The 19,076-nt window shown below is 41.5% G+C and overlaps 1 protein-coding gene across 1 annotated transcript in view; it reads left to right on the top strand.

Moving 5' to 3' along the window:
- Positions 1 to 18,805, top strand: part of YY1 (YY1 transcription factor) — a 27,304-nt gene extending 8,499 nt beyond the window's left edge. The window contains exons 2-5 of the mRNA XM_007455639.1: positions 5,728 to 5,890; positions 14,043 to 14,103; positions 16,756 to 16,914; positions 17,756 to 18,805. Of these exons, the coding sequence (XP_007455701.1) occupies positions 5,728 to 5,890; positions 14,043 to 14,103; positions 16,756 to 16,914; positions 17,756 to 17,938 (566 nt within the window). The 3' untranslated portion in view covers positions 17,939 to 18,805. The remainder of the gene's footprint in view (positions 1 to 5,727; positions 5,891 to 14,042; positions 14,104 to 16,755; positions 16,915 to 17,755) is intronic.
- Positions 18,806 to 19,076: the final 271 nt, after the last annotated feature.

The raw sequence follows: 19,076 nt of genomic DNA, 5'->3' as shown, positions 1-19,076 counted from the left end.
TGCTGAAATAATTCAAAGTGTGCCACCCCATTCCTGGATGGTATTGGCTAGAGTTTGTTCTTCCAAAACCTTCCTTTTTAGGCCTGGTTATTATAGGTCACTTGCCTCTAGCCATAGTGTTAGTGAGCACAGGAATCATCTAATGCACACTTTTGACTAGAAGTTTTCTCAATATTACATTTTTCCTACCACCCTACTTCTTTGAATCAATGACTTGTTTTCTCAGCTTTTTCCAAACAGGAATTCTGAGATTTGGTTTTCATTTGCTCTTCCCAGTTGTGTTGTATAATCACAATTATAAGTTTAAATCACATTGATTATAGAAACTGATTTTTTTGTTTGTTTTGGAGTATAGTTGATTTACTATGTTATGTTAGTTTCAAGACTATAGAAACTGATTTTGGTGACACTTCTAATGTGGATTAACCCTGTCCCCTTGAAACAATGAGATAATTAACTAAGTCCTACCCTCAAGGAAAACTCCAGAGAATAATATACAAAACAGATTTTAAAGCAAATTTAGATACTTTGCTTCATGAACATGCTTTATTTTGATGTGTATTTGTTTGTTTGTTTTTAATTTATTTTATTTTATTTATTTTTGGCTGCGTGGGTCTTCATTGCTGTGCAAGGGCTTTCTCTAGTTGCGGCTAGCGGGGGCTACTCTTGGTTGCGGTGTGTGGGCTTCTCATTGCGGTGGCTTCTCTTGTTTCAGAGCACGGGCTCTAGGCGCTCGGGCTTCAGTAGTTGGGGCTCACGGGCTTCAGTAGTTGGGGCTCACGGGCTTAGTTGCTTCACAGCATGTGTGATCTTCCCAGACCAGGGCTTGAACCCGTGTCCCCTGCATTGACAGGCGGATTCTTAACTACTGTGCCACCAGGGAAGTCTCTTGATGTGTATTTGATAATTACTCTGTTACCAGTCACTAGAACTCAGTAACACATATAAGAAAATTGATAATCAGAGCTGGTCAGTTAACACCTTCATCCTCCTCTATACAGCGAATCTATTTCAGTAGTAATTCTGAAATGGAAGGAATATAATACTGGCCACTGCAGGCAGTGAAAATCTGTATTTGAATACATATTATAATAGTAAAACATTTTAAAATAAAATTGTACAAAAAGAAAAAATGAATTAATACTTCTCACTTAGGTTTTTTGAACAAAGAGGGAAGCTTATGTACATATGGTCTGTAAATGCAATTGTCTTTTTGTGCATCATAAATTTCTCTTCTATTTGGCAAAAACTTCTGAAGATTTTCTTTGCAAAAATCAGATAAAATGGACAAATTATAGCAAACAGTGACATAATTTGATCTATTGCTTTAATATGTGTCCAGTTCTTGGTGAAAATGAGGCAGACCTCTTTGATTTCTTCTGGCAATAGATCCTAGCATCTTTTGTCATTTCTCTAGCAGTCTTCTTTGAAATGTGATTTTTTTCCCCTATATAAATAGTTTATTTTCTTAAATTTTGCTGTTGAATAGTTAACAACCCTCTGTTTTACAGTTTCTGTGCACTGGTCTTCAAGGAGTTCTCCAAATTAACTTCCATGAAATACAGTGTTTGTTAAGGAATAAGTAAGAAATATGTGATGATAATATGAAGTTTTAAGTATATATTATGAAAGCGTACAGTAACCACAGCAATTATTTAGAACTTAGGCCAACAAAAGTTTTTTTTATTTTTTATTTTTTATTTTTTTTTAAGGAAAGAATATTGTATCATTGACATTGTTTTCAAAGTGCAGGTATATAGTGATAATCAAAAGCAGACTGATTTTTAATCAGTTTATTTACAGTTTTTAAAATGATGTACAGATCATGCACTTATTGTATGTACTTCAGGACAGATTGCTTTCACTGTGTGCCACTTTCACTTGGTGTGTCACTGATTAAGATTCTCATTAGACAAAGGTAGTTTTCTCTCTATCTGAACATATCTCTTCAGTCTCCTTTGCAAAGTCCTCCTCATTCTCTCAGTATTGGAATTACACAGCTTTTGGTTCTGAGCCTTTTCTCTTCCTATATATTTTTTATAGATAAGATATATTTCTGCAGCTTTAAATGCAGTTTGTATGCCAGTGATTCCCATTATATTTCTCTCCAACCTAGATTTCTTTTTATCCCCAGTACGTAGCTATTTCTTACCTCCTTGAGGTCCGTCCACTAGGTGTCGCACAGTTAGCCAGTGGAGCCAAACCAAAGTGGGATTCCAGATCCTCTCCTGCAGGTTGTCTCTTCCCCCATTTTCCTTCTTAGCTAATGACACCACTGTCCTCCAGGAAACACAAACAAGAAACTGAGATGGCGTACTTGACATCCCTCTTCCCCCCCCCCCCCCGCACCCATCTGATTCATCACCCAGCCATGTTCATTCCTTCTCCACAATAAAACTTGAATCTAACCTGTTTTGTTTTGTTTTTTAAAATAAATTTATTTATTTTATTTAGTTATTTTTGGCTGCATTGGGTCTTCATGGCTGCACGCGGGCTTTCTCTAGTTGCAGCGAGTGGGGGCCACTCTTCAGTGCTGTGCGCGGGCTTCTCATTGCGGTGCTTCTCTTGTCGCGGAGTACGTGCTCTAGGTGCACCGGCTTCTGTAGTTGTGGCATGTGGGCTTATTTGCTCTGTGGCATGTGGGATCTTCCTGGACCAGGGCTTGAACCCTTGTCCCCTGCATTGGCAGGCGGATTCTTAACCACTGTGCTACCACGGAAGTCCCATGTATTCTAATTCTTAATCATTTGATTGTTTTCTGGGTATTTTATATTCTTGAATGTTGGAACTAAGAACTGATCCTCAAGAAGTATTTCCTCATTCGACTTCAGTTTGTGTCACCCCAGCATTCATATGTTGAAGCCCTAATCCCTGATGCAATGGTATTTGGAGGGTGGGGCCTTTGGAAAGTTATTAGGTTATAAAGCCCTCATGGATGGGGTTAGTGCTCTTATAATAAGAGACAGAAGCTATGTAATGTGATGAGAAATGGTGTGTATGTAAGGATACAACAAGAAGACATCTGATGTCTGGGAACCAGGAAGAAGGGATTCAGCGGGCTGGCACCTTGATCTCCAGAACTGTAAGGAATACATTTCTGTTTAAGCCACCCAGTCTAGAGTATTTTTGCTGTAGCAGCCTGGACTGACTGAGACCACTTCCCTCGCCAGAATGTAAGTCCCATGAGGGCAGAGACCTGGTTTTGTTTCTGCTGCCTACATCAGTGCCAGGCTCACAGGAGGCCCTCAGTTATTACGTGTTGAACTAATACAAGGAATGGTTGAGCCTGTGATTCCTTTATGCCAAGAGTTCAGCTTTGTTTCTGCCCCAGCACACTTGAGACATAATCCTTATCAGTGGCTTGCTCAGAGCAGCGTGATTCTCAACCTTGCCATCATTCTTGTATTTATTAGAAAGATACCAACAAGAATGTGTCTTCACTGTGAGAAGGAAAATAGTTTCAGTGAAGAAAAATAGCCTCCCTACCCACCAGTTTATTTCGATAACCCTAGAAAGTTGATGTGGTAGTAGTTGTGCCTAGGCTGGAGCGATCAGAGGGTAAAGGAATTATCACAGCCCTGAGAAAAGAAATGAAAGAATCTGGTTACAGTGCGGAATCCCAGCTTTGTAACTTGTGATCAGTAACCACATTTCCTCTTCTTTTTTATTAATGCATCCAGCTAGATTATCTTAGGCTTCTTCATATGTAAATGGGTAACCTGGCTCAGGTCTTAGAGTTCACCCCTGTCACTTACTAACTGGTTAACCCTGAGCAAGTTACTTAGCCTCTCTGTGTCTCAACTTTCTCTTCTGTGAAATGAACTTGCTGATTTGCCCACTTCATAGGGTAATATGTGCAGTGATTAAAATAGTGCCTTCCCAGAAACATTGAATAACATGTCAGCTGCTATTATATTCTGTGGTTCCTTGTAATGACCTATAATGTTCCCTAAAGTGAAGAGTGGTGGGAAAGGAGAAGCATTTAAAGTTTAAAACTGTTGTATTCTGTGCTTTTCATTGTGAAGCAATTTGATGGAGAAGCGGAAATTTTCAGTTAGCATTGAGAGTTTTGAAGCATTCTTCTGTTTTCTGCTTTAGTCACCAAAGTAGCAGAAGACTGGTTTTGGTCTCTGGGCGCCTCACTCTAGTTTGAGGGACAAGGCCAACAAAAGTTCAAAACAGCATGATTTAGAGTTCATCAATGTTACTGTTCTGAAATAATCCAGGAATTCAAAGGTAAGAATCTGAGGTTGGAGCGATGGAATCAGCCAGCCCTTAGAGAATTTGAGCTAGACTCCAGAGGGCAGGCTGGGTTTGGAGAGAGGTGATGAGAAAGAGCAAAGGGAGAAACTCCTTATTCTTATTGAATATTTCCTTCCAAGCACTTCTGAATTAACCTGTGTGAAAAACAGGCTGGTTGGAATATAGAGGGCATGTGCAAAGGAGAAATAAAATACTAGATATGGTAAAATGAGACCAGACAGCATAGGACCCAGAATGGTCAATAGTATTTGGTGTCTAGAATATAGGAGACTCATTGTGGGGGTCAGTATTCCTTTTCTTTTTTTTTTTTAACCTGTTGGGTTTGTGATGGTAGTAGAACATTTAAGTAGAGCTCTCCTACATTCTTTGAAGACATTTTTTTTTTATTTATTTATTTATTTTTCTTCATTTCTTTGGCTGCTTCGGGTCTCAGTTGTGGCACGCGGGGTCTTTGTTGAGGCATGCAGGATCTTCTGCCACCGCGCGGGGGCTTCTCTCTAGTTGTGGCGTGTGGATTTTCCCTCTCTAGTTGTGGCACACGGGCTCTCTCATTGAGGCACACAAGGTCAGTAGTTGAGAGGTCTGTGGGCTTAGTTGCCCCGAGGCATGTGGGATCTTAGTTCCCCAACCAGGGATCGAACCCATGTCCCTTGCATTCGAAAGTGGATTCTTTACCACTGGATCACCAGGGAAGTCCCTGAACACATATTTATTGAGGACCAACCTACATGCCGACTCAGAGCAAGGCTCTAGGGATACGGGATACATGGGGATCAAAACGGACAAATATCCCTGTCTTCGTGGAGTTTACAGTCTAGTGGGAGTGGGTGACAGAAATCACACAGCTATGAGTACACATCGTAGTCAATAAAAATTGCACGGGTAAAGGCCATGAGGTTAGGGTGGATGGGCCATGGTACCTTGGATGAACTTAAAAGGCCAATATAGCTGGAGCTAAGAATGAGGGAAGAAGAGTGAAGAATGAGGAGGCCGGAGCCGTAGGCATGAGGCTAGCTAGGAGGTGAAGGCTAGAAAACCAGGTCTGAGTCAGCGTTGCAGAGTTGCTGGTTAACAGGAAGTGTGTGTGGTGGACAGAAAGCAGAACTCTGAGAAGTGGTAGGAGGAGAAGCAAGGAAGCCGAAAATAAGCCGCCGGTTAGAGAAGTGGGCGTAGAACTGGGAAAAGTGGATGCTGAGGACAGTAATGGCCCACGCTTCCCACTAGGCTAAGAAGGAACAGTGAGGGAAAGGTTGTTGACTTTGGCGCTGAGGATTTTGGTGACCTTCAAGCAGAAACAGGGTTTTAAGAGATTGAGGAGAAAGACTGGGTGGTTAAGAGGTAATGGCTATAAATCACCCATTTAAGAAGCTGCTAAGGAAAGCATTTTTTATAGTTTTAAAAATGCGTTTGCTTACATATACTTCTTTACTCAGCTAAGACGATCCATCTTATGATGTTTTTCAGATGAAAAAAAAGATATTGACCATGAGACGGTGGTTGAAGAACAGATCATTGGAGAGAATTCACCTCCCGATTATTCAGAGTATATGACGGGAAAGAAACTTCCTCCTGGAGGGATACCTGGCATTGATCTCTCAGATCCCAAACAACTAGCAGAATTTGCTAGGTAAGTTATAAGAACTTTTCCTTTCTTTTAGTTAAAGAAAGTACTTGAGTGTTGCCAGCTGTGTTTTTTGGTGCCTAAGTTACAATAGTGGTTTGTATTCTTGCTCTAGGGAAGCTTCTGAAAACAAAAGCAGTTGGTTTTTATTTTCAGTGGTAACTATGCTATGAATGTAACTGGCACTGTTTTAGATTTGAATAAGATGAAGCAAATACCTACTCTTTAATTCTGTAATTGATGTTGCTTGTGAATAAATAAAATTGCACTTAATTTGTTTGGAAATGGATCTTTACACTGCCTCCTGGCCTCTTTGTATACATTTTAAATTTGCGTGTATTGTCCTGGTCTGAAGCTGCTGGAGGCCTGGGTCTGTACTGGATTTGTACAGCTGACCGCTGGAAAGGACTTCATCAGTTCCGATTTCAGCATGTCATCAGTTAGGCTCCCAGTGTTTTGTTGATTTAAGCTGGCATGACAGGAAGAGATCAAATATTTAGGGCCAGGACCCTGTGCCTGACTCTCCAAGGTGAGGAGCAGGAAGGAAGGTCTGAACCCAATGGCTGTTTATTTGTTTTGCCTGAAACCAGCCAGATTCCTATAGAAACCTTGGCCCCTTTTTACATTATTCTCTAGTATAGTTTGGCAGTTTTTATAAGGACGTGAAAAAACCCACACAGATGTAAAATTTTGAATAAAATGAAATGAACTAATAAAATCTAGAGTAGGAAGTATACTCCTTTTCCCTACTTGAGGTTGAATGGAACCTGGAAGAGCCCAGGAAATTGAGGCAAAGACAGAATCAGTAAGAAAGAAATCTTTGTGCTCTCCTGTCCTGTCTAACAGAGTGGAGCACCTTTTCTTTCTGCCCGCCCCGCCCCCCCCCTCTTGAGAGCAGAGTAGGGAAGAGCTGGAGACCCTGGGGTGTCCTGGTTTCTCCCAGCCTGCCAAAAACAAGCTGGGCGGCCTCTGGCCATTTGGAGCCTCAGTTTCTCCACATGTCACGTGGGTATAAGAATACCATCGTGCTTTGATAAAAGGGTCTGTACCCTTTTCTCCTTTCCAGTGAAACTGTAGTTATAGGAAATATAAACATTAATTTATTTCTGATTTATCATGGCTTTAAAAAACTTAAGGCCCTATCCTTTTGTTAATGACACCGTGTTCCAGCTTTTATTGCTGTTTGTATTTTAAATACAGACATGTGAATTGAATATTAACTGCCCCGCTCCCCTCCCCACCAAAAGTACAAATAAAAATGGAATCTGTAGGATACATAGTTAGCAGTGAGGTCAAGAGTTTTTGGACAGATTGAGCCAGATATCATACTTGTGTTTAATGTTGTCATGTGTTCCTAAAGTTAGTCACATCTTCCTTATGGTACTCAGATTTATTGGGGTATATGGGCTGCTATCCCAGCTATAGAGAGAAGGAACACGGGAATCAAGGAGGGCTTTGTGGAGGGGCCAGCGTTTGATTTGGGCCTTGAAGAACATAGAGTTCTGACAGGTGGATGGGGCTTTCATGGTGGGGCCTCCATGCCAGAACAACGTGAACACAGAGTACGCATTCACTATCCAGTATATATTCAGAAAATAGAAGTAGTCAAGTTTGGCTGTGAATTAGGGTGCTTACAGGGAAATGACTGGGTTTAGGTAAACGTAAACCAGATCATTAGAGCCTGTGAATACTGGGCCAAGATACGGGCTCTTTAGTATGTAGTAGACAGCTGGTGAAGGTTTCTGGGCAGTAGAGAAGGGGTTGTATGATCAGAGATTTAATTTGAGAGAATTACTTTTCAGCTGTATCCAGGCTGGATGGGTGCAGGGGCACCCAGGAAGTGGGAGAAACCAGTTGAACAAGAACTCATGAAGGCCTGAGCCAGAATTGTGGTTGGTGGCGGTCAGACTATGTAAATGTGAGTAAATGTGACAGATGACAGGAGACAGTGGAAGACAGAGACAGGTTGGCTGTATGTCTAGAGGGAGGGGCAAATGCACATTAATTTTTTTTAAATGCACATTAAAAGCTTTGCTCCATAGGTGACAGGGAAATTGGGAGAGGATGCTGGTTTGGGGTTCAGAGTATGCAGTGTTTGGTTTTAGATGCTGAAGAGACATCCGTGCTGGACTTGAAGTGGATTCAGGAAGTAAGTTAGGGCTAGAGCCATCTGATAGGGGGCAGCTAAGAGCACGAGAGTGTTCTGTAAATAAGCTCTTGGCGGGGGGCAGTAGGAGGTTTTGGAGAGAAAAGAGTAAAGTCTTGGGAAGGCCCTTGTATTCAGAACCAGTGACAGAGCCAAAGGATCATTCAGACAGGTAGAAGACTCAAGAAAGTAAGTACAGCGGACTTCCCCTGGCAGTGTAGTGGTTAAGACTCCGTGCTTCCACCGCAGGGGGCACAGGTTCCACTGCACCTCCCTGGTTAGGGAGCTAATAAGATCCCACCTGCCGTGGGGTGCGGCCAAAAAAGAAAAGAAGAGAAAAGAAAAAGGTAAGTACAGCATTCCAAGAGCCAGTAGAGTTTCCAGAAGGGCCAAGAGAGGGAAGAATAAATATTTCTCTAAATAATATATTGCGAAGTAATTCTGGTGGAGGAGCAGAGGGCTGAGGCAAGGTTTTGCAGAGAGGTGGGGCCCATGGTTAGCAGTAGAAGTAATTAGGTGTTGGTGACCCTTAGCGTTGTTCCCCTTGCTGGAGAATTGGGGTAGCAATCTTAAAGCTTGTCCCCAGTTTTCTGAACAGAAACTCCAGGATGTTTCAGCTCTAAACTCAGGCACATGTCACTAAAAGCTTCCAGGGAGAAAAGATAGGTCTACAAAAGGATGATAATTAAACCTGAATGAGAATTTTCTTCAACAGCGATAGATAATTAGAAGACAAAGGAGCAATGTTCTGAGATTTCTGAGGAAAATGATTGTAAACAGAATTCTTGATCCAGCAAAGCTATCAGTCCAACACAAGGGCAAAACAGTGGCAGTTTTAGACACCTAAGGATTCGTTTTATGTTGCATGCCTCCTTTCTGAAGAGGTTACTTGAGGGTGTGCTCCAGTATAATGAGGATGAACATCAAAGGGAAGACTTCCTAAAGAATACAGTGAACAGAAAATCAAGAAGACTGCTGTGCAACAGGCTGGAAAACTTGTTCACTTTAGAATAGGAAGTCAGTGGGTCGTAAGAATTTCTTCAAGAAAAGTCCATTTCATTCAGTATTGGATAGAATGAGCAAGGAGCTAGAAGATCTTGGTAGTATGTGAAAGAGTCTTCTAAAGAAGAGACGATAGAAAGTCCGTGACAAGGGTGGCAGGGTTAAGAAAACCATGGCCAAAAATGGGGCATAATTTTGACAATATTTAAAGAGAAAACACTCATTTGATTCGACTCTAGGAAAATTCTCTCCTTGGTAACTGAAGCTCTCTACTGTATTGAACTTGGAGAGCATGAAATATGATCCTAGCACACAGTTAAATTCTTTAGTAAGCATTACTTATGTAATTACCTGAATATAGTGTGTGTTTATTTTCTTTTATAATCGGCCTGTTAAAGATTTCATTTTGTATACAGAATAGAATGTAATCTTGCTCCCCTTGACAACATGTACAAAGTAAAGGTACAGGATTTGGGCAGTTGTGAGGTTGGGCTCATTCTCATCCCCATTTTCCATAGTATCTCTTGAAAAGCTGATGTAAAACCAAATAAATCTCTCTAATTGGGCAGTGGTGGTGAGAAATAGTTGAGCCTGGAATGCCCTATTCTGTTAGGGCTTCACAATTGGACAGTGTAACAACAGCTGTGAATAGGACTTTCCAAAGACCCCAGAATGGTGACTGGGTCTCAAAGCTGTTGACAAAGAAGCGCCAAGTTTCAAACTGTTGGGGGCCATATCTTATCTTCTTGGCTTATAAAAATGCACAGAAGGGCTTCCCTGGTGGCACAGTGGTTGAGAGTCCACCTGCCGATGCAGGGGACACGGGTTCGTGCCATGGTCCGGGAAGATCCCACATGCCGCAGAGCGGCTGGGCCTGTGAGCCATGGCCGCTGAGCCTGCGTGTCCGGAGCCTGTGCTCCACAACGGGAGAGGCCACAGCAGTGAGAGGCCCGCGTATGGCCAAAAAAAAAAAAAAAGAGCACAGAACTTGTTCTCCTGGCCTCCTCTTTTCATCCACCTCCACCCTGTGACTCAGTTCTCGGCTTAAGGTGGCATGTTAGTTGCTTTCCCCTCCCCTCCATGCACTGGGATGGTAGGATTCTGGACTGGACTTGGAACTGACCAAAGAATGTTCAGGTTCCTGCTGCACTGAGCCTAGACGGCTTAGTAAACCACTTATTGTGTGTGAACAGGTATAAGAAATAATGACTTATTTGAAAGTCATGGTATCACGGAGGTGGGACTATGGTGATTTTGTTCTTTCTTGAAATGTGTTTTTAGTAAATACTTCAAAAATTGGTCAGTGGGTGGGACCTAGAGAATTCTGTTCCTTGATTAAATTTTGTGCAGTTTTCATTAACTAAACTTAGCCCTTTGGAAACCTTCTGTGCAGGAAGATCAGAATAACAAGTGGTTCGATCAGTCCCGAGTTGGTGGTGGTTTGTTGTTGTGGTTCACTACCCACCCTGAGGCTTTTTCACTGGTTTGATATAAAGATGAAGTGTGATGGTGGAGCTGAAATGCCATAAAACCCCTCGATATCACATGAACGTACACTAAGAGAGAACCCCTTGAACAAACTTTGGCTCGTTTGCCTTAGGCGACACAAAGAAGGGAGGTGACTGGTGCTTGCAGATGGCAGCGCTATTACACAGGGCCTTCTGTCCCGTCAGCACAGCTGGTTCCAGTCTGGAGTCAGCTAAGCTGCTTATTTTCATTCAAGAATCACTTCTTCAGAGATGTTTCATCTTGGCTCTGGGACATTTACAGATTTAACTTAGTCAGAACTTCTGGTTTACATAATGCTCTGCTGAAAATTGTCCAGGAAATTCCTGCAGTTTGTGGTACTTGTGTCCAACCTTTACAATGTATGCAGAATGGCAGAGTGTAAAATCAGCAGTCACGTCATAGGGCACATAGTCTCTATTTTTAATTGGACGGGAAACTTCTGTTGCCTACCTGGCTCCTCCATATCATTTCTAATACACGGAGGGGCCTTTCCACGTTACCTGTGCAGTTCTTTCTCAGTCTTTCAGTCCTTTATTTGACAATTGTGGTTTGGAGCCACCAATACCTTCTGGGTTGTTAAATACAACTGGCATTTTTTTAAGGAATGAACTCGGTTTTGCCTCGGCCCACTTAGCACAGGTTGGCGGTAATAATAGCCGTCATTTCTCAAGAGCTTAACGTACATCATCTCTTAATTTCCACAGCTCTAAATAGGTAGCATTAATACCTTTTTACAGAATAAGAAACTGAGGCTGAGAAGTTAAGTGATTTGCTCAAGGTCGTGCAGCTGGTTGAAGCCGGCACCCAGTCACACATCCCATTCCACCTTGCTCACGATGCTAATGCTCTTGTCATCGTCTCCGGGTCCAAGAGCTTTGTAAGCTGCTCAGTCAATGAGGAACTTGTATCTTGGTTACTTGTGACTGACTAGTTTGGGTGGGTCAAAAAGGTATTCTAAGTAGTAGTATATAATTTTAGTCTTTTTAAAAAATTACTCTCTTTTTTAGGATTTCAAATATATATATATTTTTTATTTTGTAGGTTTATGTACCAATTGTTGCCACAAAGATTTTAATTTTAGTCTTTACTCACAAAATAGAACACTTTCAATCTAGGCACGCTTGTTTGGAAAATGACCTTTTTAGTGTTTGCATTCGAATATAATGTAAAAGGTACCTGCGTATACGGCCTCACTTGCCACTCTGAAGTGAACAAGACTGATTTGCTCAAGAGCTTAAGAGTGGCTGCAATTAAATACCTCCACTTCCTCCTTGAGTCCAAGGGTGTTTGCCCAGATGCGTTTTAAACTCTAATTCTAAAATTAAGTATATTGCTAAATATTAGCACACATTTTAAAAATGACATTTTAAGAAGAAATGCCACTTAATAACATTCAAAAAATAAATCAAGAGTTGGGTGAATGGCACATAGGACTGTTCTCTTTACTTTTGTGTATATTTGAAATTTTCCATGATAAAAAAAAATTAAGTTCCTAGGAATGAATTTAGGAAAATTTGTGAGGTCTGGGGACCCTCGTAGGTAACTGGGCCACACCTGTCCTACGGTCATAGGCATTTCACTGCCACTGTCCCCACGTTCGAGCTTTAAGGTGGGTGGAAGAGGGGAAAGGTTGTCAGTACGACGTATTTGTCAACCCAGTAAATGTGTTTTTAAAGTCAAGAGTTTTTTGTTTTTGAGATAATTTTCATACAGTAAAATTCACCCTTTTAGGTTAGTACCATTCTATGAATTTGGACAATCATGTAGTTATCTTTACAGCCAAGACAGCATTTGAGTGGAATCATCAAAGAGTAAACATCTTAATTGGGAAGATTGAAGCTTGGTTCTTAATATACAGTTCTTATTATTAACATTTGATTGGTGTAGAACCCTGTCCTATGAATCACTATTATTTTTCAGACTCTGTTATTATAACCTCCAGGTGGCGCAGTGGCACCAAATTTTTGTCGTACCTGGTTTTGTGAACTCAGACCCAAACTCTATTTAAGGTAACATAGGCTAGTTCAGAGCCCTGTACACAGCAGGCACTTAGAAAATGTTTGCTAACTGATGTGGTAATCTTCCAAGTACAAGAAAGAACAAGTATCTACACGGTTGGACTGGGGAGGATACCCGACTGAAAACATTCTCTTAGATTTCCAAGTAGGAAATTTGTACTGTCTTGAACAAACTCCTTAGAGATAAGTTATAGGTACCAGATGAATTGTTTCACCTCTGCTCATCCAGGATGTGGAAAGTTTAAGGAGGTGATTTCATGAGTTCAGGTTTTATAAAGTAAGGAGCCTCAGGGAATCCTTTTCTCAGATCAGGAGTGGAAAAGGATGATACTGTTAGGGCCTTTGCTCCCTTCAAGACGACAGCAGCAGTCCTTCATAGTAAAAGAGGGGTGGTAAGTTAGCCTGCTCTCAGGGAGCATCAGCTTAGTTGTGTATTAAATATGCATCCTCATACAGGAGTGTGAGATGGCAAAGCTAGGGGCAAGGACATCGGTTTCAGAGATTTTAAATCTTTTTTTCTAGTTTTTCTAGGAACTCTTAATTTCTCACCCTCTACCACACACAGATCTTTAGGGAGTTTTGGAGAGAAAGTTTTGACAAAAGACCAAAGGTTGGTTCAGTGAAAATAGCAGGTAGGTAAGTTACCAAATAAGCAAGCTCTGGGTAGTAACTCCACAAGCAGGGCTCTCCCTGACTGCCCAAGTGCTCGAAACTATAATCTCCCTCCCATCACCACCAACACCAAAACTAATAGTATGATAAAAATTAAGCAGTGTGAAAAGGTTTGGGGGTGTTCCCACTAGTCTCTAGGGGCTCCTCCCCAGAGTAACCAATACTCACAGTTTGCTGTGTTTCCTTCTAGAGTTATTATACGTATATGTATATAAATAACTCTCTGTTTAAAAGGACTTTTCTGTACCCTTTTTTAAAAAGAGTCTATTATAAAGATCATTTCTGTCAGTATAAGATGGACAACCCCCCCCTTTTTTAAGCAGTTGTATAGGATATATAGTTTTAAGACCCCCCCCCCCATATCTTCTTTTTTTAAGCACCCTTATTACAGCAGCTGCTTTTGGATACCGCACTTTGCTTACCTCACTTTGCTCCCTCTAGGAGTTTCATCTGTGGTTTTGGGGCTGTTGGTCTTTTTTATTTTTTAAAGAGTTTGGGGAAAAGAGCAGATACTTGAATCATACAGCTCACAGCGCCATCCTGAGCTGCACCAGCTTATTAGCTACGAGACCGTAGGCAGCCGCTCAGTCCTGCATGTGCTTGAGAACACTTACCTGTAGGTTGTGCTTCTGCACAGTCGCAGGTCCTCGGAGAATGTGAGTTTTCTCATCCCTTCCCCTTCACGGAAGCATGTTGTAATCTTAGTTTTTGTACCTATAGGGAAAGCATTTTAGGGACTATATGATTTATGCCAGATGAGTCTACCCATTCCTACAAACCTCTCTCTCTTTTTTTCCCCCCCTTTGGTAAGAATGAAGCCAAGAAAAATTAAAGAAGATGATGCTCCAAGAACAATAGCTTGCCCTCATAAAGTAAGTAATGCTAGGGGGAAAGTGTTCATTACTGTGAATGAAGTTTTAGAGAGCTTATAAGAAATCGCACTTTTTATTTCCATCTTCATAATTGAGATTCAGTGAGGAACTATAATCTGGTTTCTAAATTCAAGAGACTGTATTTTGTGATGTAAGTTTCGTTGTTTCATAAAGGCCACTTAAATTTAAGTACCATTAAATGGGGTTACTGTAGGGTGCCAGTGTTTTTATTATCACTGTGTACTGAATATACTCTGTTAGGATTTTATTCTTTTTGGATCGTTAAACAAGTCAGTCTTAAGGCATTGGGTTGTGCCTCACCCATGGACCTTTATGGGACTGTGGACTCCTTATGGAAATTTGGAAATCATTTTGGATGTTGCTGAAGTGACCCTAATAAGATTTTAAAACCCCCCCCCCCCATATCTTCCTTTTTTAAGCACCCTTATTACAGCAGCTGCTTTTGGATACCGCACTTTGCTTACCTCACTTTGCTCCCTCTAGGAGTTTCATCTGTGGTTTTGGGGCTGTTGGTCTTTTTTATTTTTTAAAGAGTTTGGGGAAAAGAGCAGATACTTGAATCATACAGCTCACAGCGCCATCCTGAGCTGCACCAGCTTATTAGCTACGAGACCGTAGGCAGCCGCTCAGTCCTGCATGTGCTTGAGAACACTTACCTGTAGGTTGTGCTTCTGCACAGTCGCAGGTCCTCGGAGAATGTGAGTTTTCTCATCCCTTCCCCTTCACGGAAGCATGTTGTAATCTTAGTTTTTGTACCTATAGGGAAAGCATTTTAGGGACTATATGATTTATGCCAGATGAGTCTACCCATTCCTACAAACCTCTCTCTCTTTTTTTCCCCCCCTTTGGTAAGAATGAAGCCAAGAAAAATTAAAGAAGATGATGCTCCAAGAACAATAGCTTGCCCTCATAAAGTAAGTAATGCTAGGGGGAAAGTGTTCATTACTGTGAATGAAGTTTTAGAGAGCTTATAAGAAATCGCACTTTTTATTTCCATCTTCATAATTGAGATTCAGTGAGGAACTATAATCTGGTTTCTAAATTCAAGAGACTGTATTTTGTGATGTAAGTTTCGTTGTTTCATAAAGGCCACTTAAATTTAAGTACCATTAAATGGGGTTACTGTAGGGTGCCAGTGTTTTTATTATCACTGTGTACTGAATATACTCTGTTAGGATTTTATTCTTTTTGGATCGTTAAACAAGTCAGTCTTAAGGCATTGGGTTGTGCCTCACCCATGGACCTTTATGGGACTGTGGACTCCTTATGGAAATTTGGAAATCATTTTGGATGTTGCTGAAGTGACCCTAATAAGACTTCATCATTTCCTTCACAATTTTAATTTACTCTGTTAATTGTGTGTTGCTAGGGAGTACTCAGTTGTTTTCAAATGTGGCTGTTTATTAGTCTTTAATGATAGCCTAAAAAGTACTTGAGATATTGATTGGGTCTGTTTTAAACTTAATTGGAGGTGAAAATAAAGTATCAAGTAGGTGGTACAGAAACACAGGAGGGGAGAGATTTTGAAAATGGAGTAAAAAAATTAGAAAGACAACAACAACTGGAGAAGGATCAATTTACTTTCGTGCCTCGCCTCTGATGACTGTGTGCCCATACGTTCTTTCTGTCTCTTTTTTTAATGTTCTTGCTGTGGAAATTTTGATATGTAAAAGCATTTCTGTTGAGGCCAAATACTAATAAGCATTTGAAAACAGTTATGCCTTAAGTGCTCGTCTTCTCTCTAGCTTCTCTCTGTACTTCTTTTCCAATAAGATTTTTTTTTTTTTCCCAATTCCATTTTCTGAATGGAAACTCAGCCTAGGGGTCAAGGTGAAAAGGCTGTGGTGCCCCGCCCCCTCCCCCCCCACCCCCCTTGCCTGTGAAGCTGTGCACTGTTGACTCGTGCTGTTCTTCTGTCCTGCTGTCTGATCATTTCCCCATTCACTCCATTATTGGGCAACAACTGCAGAAGAAATGGTGCAGGACATGCTTCTCCCGAGCATCGCCTACCCATCTGCCTCCACCCCTGCTCTGGTATCAGTTTACCTGCTTCTTTTCCTAGTGTCTCACAAAATAAATTTCTTCTGTAGTTGCCATTCCTTGGAGACCCTCTTGCTTCTTTCTCTGTCAAGAAGGGGAAAGAGGCAAAGAGAGAAGAAGGGAACAGTAGGCGATGGAGAATGACAGCCCATTCTCGCAGCACAGAATACAGGGCCCACCAAAGGTAGTGGTGGACTGCCGTCATCTTAACTCCGTTTCTCTCAGTGCTTCTGTTACTTCATCTGGGGGCGTAGCCGGGTGAGGCGGCCGTGGTGTAGCCGGCAGCCAGGGTGTCTGGGTTCTACTCCCAGCCTGGCTCCTACTAGTAGCGTGACCTTGGGCAAGTCTACTTAAAGACATCTCTAAGCCTCAGTTTCCTCACTGTAAAACAGAAGTTTGCATTACATGTTAAGGCCTTTCTCAGCTGTTTTTTCGTTGTAAATAATTTAATATTTCTACTATAATATGAAGTAAAATGTATGTGGGGAGGTTGGGAGGGTCGTTGTATTGTGTCAGTGAAGGCTGTCAAGCGGTAGAATCGTTTGTAACAGTTTGCAGTGTGAACCACTAAGCTTCTCTCTCTGTTCGAAGGGCTGCACAAAGATGTTCAGGGATAACTCTGCCATGAGAAAACATCTGCACACCCACGGCCCCAGAGTCCACGTCTGTGCAGAGTGTGGCAAAGCTTTTGTTGAGAGCTCAAAACTAAAACGACACCAACTGGTTCATACTGGAGAGAAGCCCTTTCAGGTAGAGCCAGCCCTCCTCCCCTCTGCTGTCCCCGCAGGTGTAGGCAGGGCGGCAGCCGTGCTGGAGAGACGCGGCCCAGAGAGGCCACAGTGGGGTCCTGGTGACTCACTCGGGGGGCTGCCCCAGCTCTCGACTCCGCTGCGTGTGATCTGTGTGGTACCAGAGACGGGATGTATCGAGCTGTTTCTGGAGTGTACTTGACGTCAGGAGAAACACGGGATTGCTCGAGAGCAAGCCTAAAACAGAAGTTCTCATGCGCTCACTGTGGGGTTAAAGCAATTTACTTGCTGTAGTTAACTTCTTTTTTATAGTATATTGAACTGCTAATTGACAGGGAACTTCTAAAATTTTTGCTGTAAGAGAGTAACTTTGAAAATAGTGTTTATTGCCTTGTTTTTAGAAGCCCATGAACAAGTGAACGAATTAGCAGTGCAGCTGGTAAATCTAACATGGTTCTTTTTGATACTTGACACCAGAAACTTTCCTAACCGTTTGTCTCTTATTATTTGAAATATTTACACAAATGTTAGGACCCTAACATAAGATTTAGGAAGATTCTTGCTGTTTTGCTGAATGTTTCTCTTACGTTGTAGTTAAACAATTCATGAAGGCTATGCATGGGTCCTAGGAGTTGTCTGGGCAGAGTTACAGCTCCCTGCCCCCTAATTTAGACTATCTCAAAAGCTTCCCCCCAGGGCAGGGCAGGGCAAGGAGGGGCAGGGAGGAGCAGGGAGGAGCGAGTGAGGTAGAGGAGGTAGGCTGCTCTCCCCCCAGCAGTGAGCTGCCCCCTCCCGGGCCTAGTCGGAGTCTGAGTGGGTTGTCTCTGGTCTCTCCTCGACAGTGCACGTTCGAAGGCTGCGGGAAACGCTTTTCACTGGACTTCAATTTGCGCACACATGTGCGAATCCATACCGGAGACAGGCCCTATGTGTGCCCCTTCGACGGTTGTAATAAGAAGTTTGCTCAGTCGACTAACCTGAAATCTCACATCTTAACACATGCTAAGGCCAAAAACAACCAGTGAGAAGAAGAGAGAGAAGACCCTTCTCAGCCTCGGGAAGCATCTTCCAGGAGTGTGATTGGGAATAAATATGCCTCTCCTTTGTATATTGTTTCTAGAAAAGAATTTTAAAAATGAATCCTACATACCCAAGGGACATGTTTTGATAAAGTAGTAAAAATTAAAAAAAAAAAACTTTAATAAGATGACATTGCTAAGATGCTCTATCTTGCTCTGTAATCTCGTTTCAAAAACACGGTGTTTTTGTAAAGTGTGGTCCCAACAGGAGGACAATTCATGAACTTCGCATCAAAAGACAATTCTTTATACAACAGTGCTAAAAAGGGGACTTCTTTTCACACTCTTATAAATATGAAGCTCACCTGTTGCTTACAATTTTTTTAATTTTGTATTTTCCAAGTGTGCATATTGTACACTTTTTGGGGATATGCTTAGTAATGCTATGTGTGATTTTTCTGGAGGTTGATAACTTTGCTTGCAGTAGATTTTCTTTAAAAGAATGGGCAGTTACATGCATACTTCAAAAGTATTTTCCTGTAAAAAAAAAAGTTATATAGGTTTTGTTTGCTATCTTAATTTTGGTTGTATTCTTTGATGTTAACACATTTTGTATAATTGTATCGTATAGCTGTATTGAATCATGTAGTATCAAAATATTAGATGTGATTTAATAGTGTTAATCAATTTAAACCCATTTTAGTCACTTTTTTTTTCCGAAAAATACTGCCAGATGCTGATGTTCAGTGTAATTTCTTTGCCTGTTCAGTTACAGAAAGTGGTGCTCAGTCGTAGAATGTATTGTACCTTTTAACACCTGATGTGTACATCCCGTGTAACAGAAAGGGCAACAATAAAATAGCAATCCTACAGAAAGAATATGGCAGAAAAAGATCTGTAAGCACAGTCTTATTTCCTTTTGTTGTCCAGAATAATTATAATTCTTGAGCCTCCCAGAAATTGGAAGTTAAATAAAGCAACTCAAGTTTCCTTTATTTTGCACTCAACTACAGTGACTTGTGATTAAAGCGATGCATGGATATTTTAATACTTCCCATGTGTACTGAATTCTGAAAGAGGGAGTAGGTAACAGGCATCCCGAGTTAAGGAACTACCTCAGAGCACCCCACACCAGGCCCGTTGG

The sequence above is a fragment of the Lipotes vexillifer genome, unplaced genomic scaffold (genome assembly GCF_000442215.2).
Source record: "Lipotes vexillifer unplaced genomic scaffold, Lipotes_vexillifer_v1.1 scaffold584, whole genome shotgun sequence".
NCBI lineage: Eukaryota > Metazoa > Chordata > Mammalia > Artiodactyla > Lipotidae > Lipotes > Lipotes vexillifer.
Note: the sequence above shows the minus strand (reverse complement) of the source record. Positions and strands in the feature narration are given on the sequence as shown.